Raw genomic sequence first — 13,134 nt, forward strand, 5'->3', positions numbered from 1 at the left:
CATCACCAGGGCTTCATCGTGTGTGTCTATGGCAGCTGATGGGCTGGAAATAATAAGGGTGGGGCCGCCGCCTTAAAGCTAGTGATGAGTTGTGCTCTTAATAACGCTGAAAGACAAAAACTAAAAGTTGGGTCTCGTCTGGCAGCCTGGCGTCTGCCTTTTGCAGGTGCACGGCTGGGATCCGAGTAAAGGACAGTTGGGGGAAGGGACTTGGCGCCCACTTGTGAGAAGGGGGTCCGTTTCTGTGTCGTCTTCACTCCATCTGCCTAGCGATCATCCCGGTCAGATATTTTTTCTAAACGTGACAACTCTGGAAATGTCGAACTAATTATTTCGTGTGATCACGTTACACAGGAATAAAACGTGGGCAGAAATAAGTGGGTGTTAGAAAACTGAACAGTAGATGTTCCCAGGCCCTTGTGCTCGTGAAAATAACCCTCGACGAGATGGCTGCTTTCAACTAAAGCGAACACACATAGTACAGACGAGAGAAAATGCAACTGTTTTTCTCTGGAAAAAGAAACAAGTTTATTGCATATGTAAATCAATAGATATCTTTTATAAAAAAAAAAAAGGTTAGAATAAAGATCTCACATTTGTAAAGGCACATATGAAACATTTCACAGCCATGACATGGGCAGTGAGAACATACACAATAGCAACTAGGACCAGTATAATGTAAATAAGACGTTATAAAAACAGATAGGAAACAGTGCAAAAAATACTGTCAAAAGTCAGTTTTATACACCGCATAACTGTGTACAAAACTGCCAAGCATAAGCTTATTTACTGATATAAAAAAAGCGTAGGATAGCATGCATAGTTTTATTTAAGGCTTTCAATATTATTAAATTGAGAGGGAGTCTGTAACAAAGTCGAGCTGACATGAATATTGATAAACCACTTCCCCACTTAGGGAATGTCCTATGAACGTCTCACTCCTTCTCCCCCCTTACAAGATGGTGATAGACTGGACTTCCATTTGTAAGGTGGCAACTCAGGATCCCAAGTCCCAACCCGGAATGCGTTTCTCACAGCAACAACCTATCAGGCGGCTAAATTTCCAGGTCAGCCCTGGAAATAATGATAGCCAACCAGCTCTGGCTGACCCAACCCGAGATTTCAGCTGCGCTGCAAGCCAGGCTTCTGTGGGCCAACCCAAGAACCTTCAGAACCAACTCGTTTCTAAGCTGTCTATGCATCCTTTGGACTTGAAACCTATTCACTGTCAAGTGGTTTGGATGATACCACAATGCACAACATTTTATAAAACACAGACCAAGGAAAGCATCAAAATACTGAAGTCGCAGAACAACAGTTCAGTGAAACAAACTAGATAAGCCTGTTATTTGAAGCAACACAAGTTACATAAGGTTATAGAGTCAATAGTCATCTGCATATGTAACCCTTTCTTTTTCCACTTCAGACTCCTCAAAGGAGTGAGCTATTAGAGGAACAAAGGACATCCCAGGGAACCATCTCTACTGAAGAGGAACCTCACTCGTGAAAGGATGGAGTCGATGGATTTTGAAGGTCCCAAGCAGTGGCAAGGAAGTTCAGTGAAAGGGAAATTACGTTCAAGTTGGGAAAAATAAATGGCTCTGAGTGACAGCTTTCAGCTCTTGGCCGGAGGTGACTAATTAGCTACCCTGCAGTTGAGGGAGGAGGGAGGCCCCTGAGAAGTGCCCAGAACACCGGGCACCCCGGCCCTGAGAGCCACCTCCCTAAACTCAAAGCAGGGTTCCTGAGATTTCAGCAAAACAGCACCACCCCAGCGCACACACAGACCCCAATCCGATCTTGGCAGCTTTCTCCTTGAAACTGTGTCAGGTGAGGAGGCCTGTGCATTGCCCTGGAGGTTGGGGAAGAAGAACAGGGTAAGCTAGAGAGTTGGATGAGCAGCGTGCCCTGCCCCTCCCGAGGAGCCGGGCGCCATCCCTGATTCTGGCTAGGATGGAGGGCGCATGGGTGCAGGAGGAAGCTAGAAACAAACTCATCGGACCACAGACACCATGTGCCAAGTGCAGCCGCTGGGAATCCACGTAGGTTACCTTGAAAGGAACAGCGGGCGCTGCGGCAATCATCACTGTAAACAGGGCCGGCAACCGAATCCATCCTGGCTTTCATCTCTCGTGATGAGTGGGGGCATCGCCCAGAGTGAAAGAGTGGGTGGGTCGGGCAGCGTCCTGGCTGCTGACAGCTTCCTAGCTGTTTCCATTCTGGTTATTTCCATCTGTCAGATCTTACACTCCTTGAAACTACGTAACTTTTAAAAATTAAAATCCGATTTCCTAATTACATTGTTTGGAGAGGTTTAAGAGTGGTTCTCTATGACAGATGAAACCATTTGGTAGGGGTCACCCTGACAGGAAAGGGGAAGAAATGGTGCGCTGGTGCAGAGCAAGGCGAGGTCAGCACAGCCCTGGGTGAGTGAGGTGCTCTTGGAATGAAGAGGGTGACGTCACAAGATAGTCCCACCCAGCCCCCCAAGAAGACAAGGAACAGCTGCAGCCACTGTCCTGACACCTCCCAGTTCTGGGGCCCTGATCATAGACACAACTTGCATAAAGGGCAGGAAAGAGGAATGAAGATGCCCGGGAGCTGCGATTGCCAACGCTGGGAGCCGCACGGAGGAGCAGAGCCCCCTGCTCATAGGACTGCCAGGAAGGCATCAGCTACCAGCAAGCGAGGGGAGGCGGGATTCCTGAGCAGCAAACGCGGGCACCACCAGAACCCACACCATCAAGCGCTACGCCAACCGTGAAGACGAGGTTTAAAACCACACACAAGGGTGAAACAGACGCCAGCGTGACCGCCCGTCTTTCCCAGGGAGGCCACCGCATGGTTTCTGGCCGCACAGAAAGGGAGGTAGGGAGCAGGACAGACATTCTCGGGTCCAGAAAATTATTTGCGAATGTTTTGGTAACAACTTCAGGGCTGATCTAAAAGCCTCCCCCCTCCTCTTCCCCTTCCTAGCTCCGCTCTGGGCAAGCTTATGGCACTTTCTGGAAAGAATGATCCTTGAGGGCCCAAAGTGTGGTGGAAGCAGCAGTGACTTCTGCGCAGCTGCTTGTCAAATTCGGGCTGCACTTCAGCTCCAGCCCTGCGGCCTTACAATGCAGTGCCCTTGAATTTGCTGTTAGAATGGGAGGGCAGGCGGAAGCGGTGAACAGGAGGAACTGATGTACATCCTCCCCTTACGGCACCAGACCACACAATCCCAGGCTCATGGGCATTTTTACAGAGACCCTTTTAGTTTGGCCTTGAGAGCAGCATGCAGATGCATTAAGCTGGAAAAGATAAGAAAGGTGGTCTTATCTGGATAAAAATGCTCACCCACTCGAGTTTATGGGTTGGCTGAATTGGAATGGGTACAGCTCACATTTCTCCCAGGCACGTTGCTACTACTTGCAACCAATGGTCACTAAGGCCTTTAGCCCCCCCAGAGTCTTAGAAACAGGCAAAGACAAGAACCATTCTGCTTTCTCGCTCAGAGCTCAAGGGAAGTGTCAAACACAACTGAGCGCCCTAGCGATTTCCACCCGACAGGGCCAACTAGTTTGTCAGTCACAGAGCTGTGGGCCACTGGGACACGTGTTCAGTGTCCACGGAAAACCCCAACTTCTCCCCTTGGAGGTGGCGCTAGGTGGGTTGTTGCTTTGCTCACAGAATGGAATCGCTACTAAGAGCATGAGAAGTGTCTGATAAAAACCACAGGCAGCGATACAAAACAGCAGCGGCAGAATCTTTGGTAAAACGAGAGAAAGCTGAATTCCCACAAAGGGCCAGCCGACGAGCCCGACAGTGACCATTTGGTGCCTCTGGGAATGTCCTACACCAGGAGGCCACTATCCCTGACACAGAGGTGGAATGAGGGGTAGATGAACATGGGTCTGATCCAATCCCAACCCTTGAATCTAAGCTCCCTGCACCTGCCTCCCACCCCAAGTGGTTGACGTATCTGCCCCAAAAGAATAACTATACCCATTTCCCCTGCCAAACACGCATTGGAAGTCGGAGAGAGATTAGAAAACATTCTGTGTTCTGACAGGCCACCTTCGGGGGTCGTACATCCCGTTCCCTAACCACCGGGCTGAGGACAGCTAATCCTGATTGCACATCCAGAAAAGACGGCAGCGGAAAACCCCAGGGTGATGCGCCTGATGGCCAAGCCCACCCATCAGAATCAACATGTGCTAACATCTCTGCAGTGACTCCCAGGCCCCACGAGATGGCCCACTCACCGAGTGAGGCGAGAATCACCAGGGCAAGACGGCACGCCCACCCAGGGCCACGCTGCCCACTGCTCAGGCCTCCGTGAGCTACAGCACTTGCTTGAAAAAAATGGGAATAAACACTCTATAGACTAGGTTGATCCATGTTATTATAAGTAAAATATGGTCCAACCATTGGAAATTTCATCTGGGTCAACCTATGGTAAGCTGGGAAAGATCAGAAAAGGAAGCAACTGGATAAAAACGCTGACCTGCAGTACCCGCTGGAGCTTATAACGGAACCCCAGAAGCTGAGAGCAAACAGGATGAAGGTGAGGTGGGCACTGGGCGAGCCCGTGGTCAAATCTCAGAGAGCAGCCCACAAGGAAGGAGCCGAGATGGACAAGTGACCCCTAGGCAAACAGTGGCATTCATTACAGTTAAAAATTAGTTCCTCTTCTCAACCTAGGACCACAAAAAGTATAAAAGTGAGATGACCTGTACTGGGGCTCCTCGGAAGTCTAAGTATTCCATGTGGAGAAGTTTTCCCCTTCCCGATCTTACTGCTCCCCTCCACTGGAGGGGAGGAGCCCATTCCTCTTTATTGTCCTATGAGGAAATCAATGTGTGATACTTCCTGTCCGGGGAAAGAGGTGTCTGTCAATGGAAATGCTACTGAAAGGTGGTGTCTCCTTGGAGAAACCCATGAAGCTCACAGGCTCAGCTCAGCTCCAGGATGAAGACATCAAGCTCCACCCCCACAATCCAGCGACCGTACTGAACAAGGACAAACACGGGGCCGATGCATCCAAATGAGTGTGGATTAGAGAAACAAAACATTTCACCTGGAGAACTTCAAAACCAGAGGCCTGCGTGTGTTTGAGGGCTTTGCTGTTGAGAAATTTTTTATTTTCTCTTTTCAAACCCAACCCGCAGCAACAGACTCCGACAGCCCCTGCTTCAGACTTGGTACATCATCAGGAACTCATTCCAAAAGCTCTAACTAGATAACTAATTTAATACACTTTGCTTCAAGGTTTATTCCTTGGCAGGCTTCCCAGATACAAAGCATCTCTGGGCAATGATTATGCAGATGCCACTGGAAGAACTTTAAGTGGCGGCCGCTAATTGAACAGGAGAGGGGCTGGCATTTGCTGGAGATGTGAAAAGGAATGCAAAATGTGCTGAAGGACCCAAAGCCCTTGTTTTTCAAAAGGAAAGATGGGGCATAACTTTCAATGTTTGCCTTTGGGTTTCAACATAAACTTTGGCTAGGAAATTGGATATTAAACCCATTTATTTCCTGCATTCACAAATACTCCTGGAGCACAAGGTGGCAACAGCGGACGGGTTGAAGAGGGGACCGTGAGTGATGAGCGCAAAGAGACAGATCTACGGGCTGCCCACACGAGACCTGTCAATGGCACCCACGCTGGGGCCCACGAGATGAAAGAGACATACTGGCAGTCCATCAAACAATAAAGCAGGCAATTGTTTGACGTCCCTCACAGCAGAATATCCCAAGGATGGACTGTATCTAAGGAAAGGAAACCAATACCTCTCTGCCTGTGGATGATCCAAGTCCTGAGCGCCCGAGGGAGGGCTGTGAGCTCTGTTCCGCTGAAAATAAATGGCGTGCTAATAGCTTTCTTTTTCAGAATATAGACCCAAATCCCGGAACCTACAGAGCTCGGCTGAAGTGATTAGACTCCTTGACCGATTCTTTAGACTTTGGGGTAGAAGACAGAAGGCCCTCCATCACCAGAGACTCTGCGTCTAACGAAGAGAAAAATCATACCATCTGGCCAGATGTGGAACTGAATTGATTCCTAAGCCAAAGCAGTTCCTGGGGACCTGTGTCCACACCCGTCCGTTGGTGTGCGGTGACCAAAGTTACAGAGGCACACTCTTCTTTCTGGTTGATCTGATGCCTTCTTTCCTTGTATTTTCAGCGCAAGAATAGATAAAAAAGAAAATGAAAGCAGCAGTGGAAGAAGGCCTGGTAGAACACCATGGTGATCAATTCCGAGAACAAAACAATTTAAAAGTTACATTCAGGAAAAACTAGAGAAGAAAATCCCCCCAAATTCAGCAAGATGGAAAGTGTGTGGAATATCTGTGTACTAACCTAAGAAATTCCGAATCACAGGGACCAGTGAAGGCCAGGAAGAGACAAAGTGAGGACCGAGCTTCACTGAAGGCAGCGCTGACCCCACAAATGACCAGACTGAGTTGTATGGAGAAAGGAGGGACCACCACAGGGCTCTGTGCGACATGAACTCCACCACGTTCGTCATGGGGGCCAGGACCGAGTGGGCTGAGTTTTACTCTCACAGACCAAAGTCTAGAGACGGCACCAGCACAGCGGGGTCACACTTGGTGTGGCTCCTGGCCAGGGCCCCTGCTGAGTGTCAAAGAGCCCCCATCAGCTTTCTCAGGTGTCTCCTGTATAACCTTTCCAATGACTTGGTGGCTCATGGAGGGACAGAACACCCCCCAGCACCTTGACCTTCAGGCCCCCGTCCAGCACACCCATCCTAAACAAACACAGGATCAAGGGCCTTCCTGTCTCCTTTCTCCTCTCACTCCGGTCCATTAGCTTCTCTCAATCAGGCAAGAAGCCGATCTGCACAGATGGCCTGGCCCAGGGCCTCCAAGGCCACCAGCCTGGCACCCACCGAGCAAATGAGGAGAAGCTGCAAATACGGAGGGTGCGGCCCCCGGCAAGGAAACAAGCTCCAGAGCCCAGAGTAACGGGTGGTCAAGAAAGAGTCAAACAAAGCTCCCCATTCAGCCTGGGCAAGGATTACTCCACTGTAAATGCAGCCTTTCCTCTGGCTGCTCCGGCTGTCACTCAAGGTTGGAGGAGGGACTGGGGGAAGACTACTGAGGGTGAGGACAGATGGAAGCAGGGAGGAATCATCCTGTCCATCAAGGCTCCCGAGCCCAAAATATAAGAGAAGAGCGTTTTTTCCCTCAGAAAAAAAGATCTTGGCCCTAATCTTTACAATTTAGGATAAATTCATTTTCTTGCCATCTTTGATTTGGACATGAGCAATTAAGCTGATGAATTTCAGGGTTGGTTACCCAGCTGGCTGCAACTTCACCAGAGATGTGTTCCCTTCTGCCTCTGTCCCCCAAATGGTCCACCAGGCGACCTTTCCCTACCAACGTGTTACAATGCAGATCGGTCAAAATGTGGTTCAAATGAAAAGCACTACATTACTGTGAAAACTGCAATTACAATGATTCACACAAGTTATTCCAAAGGGGGAAAAAATAAATTATCTCATATAAAATAATACATGATGCTGATGAAGAATCTTGGCTCCCGTGACGAGGGAGCCCGTGTCCTGCCGGCTCCAGCCACCCATGCTCTGCTGGGGGAGCAGGCTTTGTGTGGAGGTGCCTCCCCATCTGCAAGATGGAGCTGGGTCCCTCTTCCAGGGGCTGGGTCCGGGAGTTAAATGAGTCTGGAGTTTTGGAGGAACTGAATGAGGACCTGGTAGACAAACTTGTACTGAGCGATGGTCTGGATCATGAACATCCTCTGCTCCCGGAGGAGCCGCAGCATCATGGGCACTTCCACCTTCTGCAAGAAAAGAGAAAAAGCACAAGGTCCTGAGATGGGGAGCTTCCCATGAGTGTTTCCTCATTCCTTCATCCGAGAAGCATTCCCTCACTGTGTGCAGGTACAGGAGACAGCAAAGGGCTCAGCCCCCTGTAGATTTTCCCAAAGACTCGATACCAGCAGTTGGAGAACCTGGTTGGCATGTACCACTGATGTGCTATTGTATTTTATTTTTAATACTAGAGGCCCGATGCATGAAATTCATGCAAGAATAGGCCTTCCTTCCCCTGGCTGTCGGCACCGGCTTCCCTCTGGCACCTGGGACCTGGGCTTCCCTCGCAGCCCTGGGTTCGTCTGGAAGTTTGTCCGGAAGGACGTCCGGTCTGATTAGCATATTATGCTTTTATTATTATAGATATTTTTATTTCAAAGAGAGGACGGAAGAGGGAGAGAGAGATAGAAACATCAATGATGAGAGAGAATCATTGATCGGCTGCCTCCTGCACACCCCATATTAAACAATAAGGCTACAACCCGGGCATGTGTCCTGACTGGGAATAGAACTGTGACCTCCTGGTTCATGGGTCAACACTCAACCACTGAGCCACACTGGCCAGGGATGTGCTATTTAAAATACAGACCAGTGTGTCAGAGAAAACATAGAGGCTAGAGTTAAACCCGACTGGTATTCTCAACTCTATCGTGGCCCAACGGTAGGATTTATGCTATCTCTTGCTCTTAGTTTCTTCACCTGTAAATAAGGATAATGGTGCTTTCCTCCAATGGCACAGTGGCGCTGCCCAGGTTAGTGATGTGTCCTGGGCACTGACATGGGGTATAAGCAGTACCCACCTCCAGGATCACCTGAAGACATGCATGTAAAGCATTGAGCACAATGTCTGCACACAGTTCTTAAGACCACGCATGATCATCTTATAATGTTATGAAATGAACAATCACCTGCTGAAGCCGCACTCTACCATCCCTTCATCACCTGTGCCTCTGTTTCTCTGTGTTACACAAGGGTGCTAACAAGACCCTTCCCACAGAGTTAACTGTAAAGGCTTCTCAAGTTGGAAAACTGCTAAAATAGTGCTGGCACATGGTAAACACTAAATACAGGTGAGCTGTTATTGTTATGTTTTCATTATTGTCATCATCACCACTATCACCTCCACCACCTCCACTTCCATCTCTGCAACCACCATCACCATCATACTACCTACACCACCACCTCCTCCACCACCTCCACTTCCATCCCCACCAGCACCACCCCCTCTACCACCTCCACTTCCATCCCCACCAGCACCACCCCCTCCACCACCTCCACTTCCATCCGCACCAGCACCACTCCCTCCACCACCTCCACTTCCATCCCCACCAGCACCACCCCCTCCATCCCCTCCACTTCCATCCCCACCACCACCATCTTAATAGCCTGTAAAACTCAGCCCCAAGGACAGATGATCTGATACGGTGCAGTTTGGAAATAAGACCAAGAAAGGTCCCTTGGTCCTCAAGGGAAGAGTGCTAGTTGCCTTGAAGATTCACTCGCACAGGCTCTGATGTCCACTGGCCCTAACGCAAGGAATCAGGAGGCAGCTGATGCTTGCTCAATCTTGCTTGGAAGGCATTTTCTCCTCCTCTACTCTATGAAGGAGGGACAGCCAACGCAGAAAAGCAGGAAGACCAAGCCATCTTGCTATTTGGCTGGGGATAACCTGGTATTTGTAATTAACTCATCTGGGACAGACAGCTAAATCCAGGGGCCAAGAGAGGGTATTATAAACCATAAAACGTATGGGCATTAAAACATAACAGGTAATATTCTGTGACCAAAAGCAACGGGCCACAAAGAGGCTTTTCGGAACAGCCTGGGTGAGTCCCCTCCCATCCCTCCCTCACAGGTGCTGACCTCACACATCTTTGTTTCAGGGAAAAGAAAAGGCATTTCACTGACAAAATTAAAACTGCATGGATTAGAGAATAAAACATACAGGGGGTTAATCCAGAAGCCATGGAGAGGAGGCAGGAAAGTTTAGACAGGAAAATAATAGGACATACAATTTCATATTTGTCAAAAAAACAAAAAATGAACGATCTAAACATGTTCCACCCTTCTCCCAAAATAAGGGCTTGGAGCTTACTCGTCAGGCCCGAAACAGAACAAAGTGGAGAACTTTTTTCGCCCTCACCAGCTACCAATAGCACTGATGGGAAACGGGCAGATAAGGCCAGCTATATTTGTGCTGGGGAAGGGAAGTGAAAAATGAGTCATCCAGCTATCTTTGAATATCAATGGGAACAGAAGTCCCTTTTGGACTGACCACGTTCCAGCAAAGAATGTTCTGGCGTGCGACTGGGCATTGAGGAAATCCGCTATGTTTGGACACACCAGAGAGAATTTAATCGCCCGAGCCCTCATCAAGTCCACGCGAGGCCCCAATGGCCGGGTCCCTCCCTCGGTGCCATACTGGCTGACATGTGCTGTGTACTGTTCTACTGGGCCAGGAACATCTGGTGATCAATGAGCCTTCGTGTCATCGCCTCGCTGAGGCTTGGCCTTTAATGGGTCTCTGAAGAGCTCAAAACGGAACAATCCTTCATGTCAGACAAGATGGACAGAATAGCTTCTCAAGTTGAAAAGTAGGACGGTGTAGCAGAGGTGTGCACAGGGGATGGAGAAGAGAAGGGGAAGAAAGTGATATGAGTGGGGAGAAAAAGACTTGTGGGGAGGGAGTAGATGATGAGGCCCTTCCTCTGCCCCTGGAGCCCATGGTTGCTCAAGCCATAGTCCCCTGGTTCCATTCCATCTTATCCCATCTCCCAGTACTGAGTGGATTTGGGACTTGGTGGCAAGCTATCCACTCTTCTAGAGACTTCCACTATTGACAGAAGCAAACAATCCAGAACTTCATGTGAGACAAAAGGATAAAAACTCACAGAAGATGATGAAACCTCTGTGACGCAGTCTCAACTGATTCCATGAGGGGCATTTTGCTCATCAACAGAACGTTTGGTGTTTTCCAACACCAGGCCACATTATTCCGAACTCCCCTCCTCCTCCTCCTCCTCCTCCTCCTCAGCAGCACAAACATGCATGCTACAGACGGGAAGCTTCCAAAATGAACTTTTATAGGCAGGGAGTTTACAATCCTCTGAACATGTTTACACTAACCATTTACCGTTTTCCTGCAAGTTACACTATAACAAATTTCATGGTGTAGTAGTTAGTCTGAATTTCAAGCCACGGATGGTAATGAGTAAATACGTATATTATTACATAAATTCCTTCGCAGAACGTGTGTTGTAACTTTCCCGAAAAACTACCGAACCACTTGGAAAGTGTCCTCGGATTCTCCAAGCTGTGTAATTTGGAAAAATGAACAAGAACCTAATGACACTTGAAGCTGGAGAAGGAAATAACAGGTCGTGGGGAGAGGAGGGGTACAAGATCTCGTTCTCACCGTGGCACCACTGCTTCGGAGCCATGTGGCTCCGGACAAGCCGCTGAACAGTGTCTGGGCCTCAGTTTCCCCATCTGTAAAGCAGGAGGACTGGCCTGTGCCCAGCCCCATCTACCTGGCTGCTATGAGGACCCCACTAAGACAAAAAACGTGACAGCCATTCTAAGCCCCATATAAACAAACAGCAGACGGTCTTTAGCCTCCACGGCTATTGTTTCATCTTGAGGAAATCAAAAGCCCCTCAGAGTAACGCCCTGGTTAGAGCAGGAAGGAGATGCCACGCACTGCGTGGGCGCCACATCGGCCACAGCCCCTTCTTCAGGAAGAAGAGCTGGGCGTGACCTTGGCAAAGGCACTCAGATGCCCACTTCGCTGTCACTCCAACCACTGCTCTAGACCGGAGCCAACAACAGCCCCCTTTAGAGAAAACCCCTCTGAAGGATGCCAAAGCTCTGTACGCTACACGCACTTTCACACAGGCTGGAGGCCAACACACATCCCAGACACGCCAGACGCATCGAAACTACATGTGGCCAAACCACGCACCATGGGAAAGTACCCACCATGAAGCCAGACTGTCTACACAACACTGCCGACTTCCGGAAGTCCATGCCGACGAAGATCAGACTTTCTAACCGGTCAGTCCCTACCGCACAGGCCGACCTCTCTCTATGACATGGGTGTCAGCACAGGGCAGTGACAGACGAAAGGTAACCAGGCCTGGGAATGTCAGAGCCCGAGCAGGGATCCGGGCCATGGAAAGCTCTCGTCAGGACAGAGGGAATCGGGCCCCGGGAAAGAGGGGTGCAGGCGAGACCCCGCCAGGGTGCAGCTCTGTCCCCAGGTGGAGGGTTCAGGAGGCCCCGGGAGACCCACCTCATTGTGCTCCAGGCAGTAGATCATCAGCTCGGAGAGGATGACCACGCCGGTGCGGCCCACGCCCGCGGTGCAGTGGACCACGATGGGCGGGTGCCGGCTCTGGGTGCCCTCCAGCATGCTGTTGGTGTGCCGGCGCACCGACTGGATCTCCTCCAAGTAGGCTGCAAGACAAAGGGCACGTCCGTCACGCGAGCCCCGCGTGGCTTTGCCTCCAGGAGCCGGGGGGGGGGGGGGGGGGGGCAAAACGGATGGGGAATCTTTTTTCTTTTTTTTTTAAGTGACAATGATTTACAGTTCTTACAAGACACTAATTATTTGGCTGGTACCCACGGTACAGTCCTGGAGCCAGAGAGGACCAGCTGGGAGTCAATTAGTCCATGGGAGAATTTGTTCTTTGAATTAAATAGTTCTTTTTTAAAAATTAAATTCGGTTTTCCCCTCTGCAAATCCCCAAGTCCCCCAAGCAGATGAGTCTCGACATTACTTACAGCAATTCCTCCTATTAACAGACGGGGATCAGAGCACCAGCGAGGTCCCCTTGAAACGCCCGCCTGGCAGCGCCAGTGTCTGGTGGGAAGAGCCTCCATCTGCCCTCTCTCTTCCCCTCCCTGAATGAGCGAATGTCAACCGAGGCTCAACTTCGTTTTTAGGTTTTAAAATAGACATCGGGGGCCTGCTTTACAGCTTAGATTCCAACTGGTTGAGTAGCTCAAGGTAAGCCACCCCCAGCCCCATTTCTGGAGGCCACATGTTTGGGGGGAGTCGTGCCACCTTCCCCATCCCTCCCAGCATCTGCCTAGCTCAGCAGGGCTAGGGGGAGGGGGGTCTGTTCACTACTCCATTGGGGCACAAGTGAAAAATTACACTGTCCTTCAGGACCGTAAAAAAATATGGGTATAAATGTACTTCTCCAACAGTCCAGGAAGTGGAGAAAGCGGATTAATAATTGAGATTTTTGCAGCGGCTGGCTCAGGGAGAAGCGGATTGGAAGGCCTGGGCACTC

The 13,134-nt window shown here is 49.9% G+C and overlaps 1 protein-coding gene across 10 annotated transcripts in view; it reads right to left on the reverse strand.

Annotated features, from left to right (window-relative positions):
* Positions 1-503: 503 nt before the first annotated feature.
* The window catches only part of PTPN14 (protein tyrosine phosphatase non-receptor type 14), a 149,699-nt gene continuing 137,068 nt past the window's right edge, over positions 504-13,134 (reverse strand). For all 10 annotated transcript variants that reach the window (XM_036342258.1, XM_036342259.1, XM_036342263.1 and 7 more), the window contains 2 exons: positions 12,129-12,292; positions 504-7,806 (listed from right to left, as the gene is read on the reverse strand). In XM_036342258.1, the coding sequence (XP_036198151.1) occupies positions 7,678-7,806; positions 12,129-12,292 (293 nt within the window). In that variant the 3' untranslated portion in view covers positions 504-7,677. The remainder of the gene's footprint in view (positions 7,807-12,128; positions 12,293-13,134) is intronic.

This window comes from Myotis myotis, unplaced genomic scaffold (genome assembly GCF_014108235.1).
Source record: "Myotis myotis isolate mMyoMyo1 unplaced genomic scaffold, mMyoMyo1.p scaffold_m19_p_18, whole genome shotgun sequence".
Taxonomy (NCBI): Eukaryota; Metazoa; Chordata; class Mammalia; order Chiroptera; family Vespertilionidae; genus Myotis; species Myotis myotis.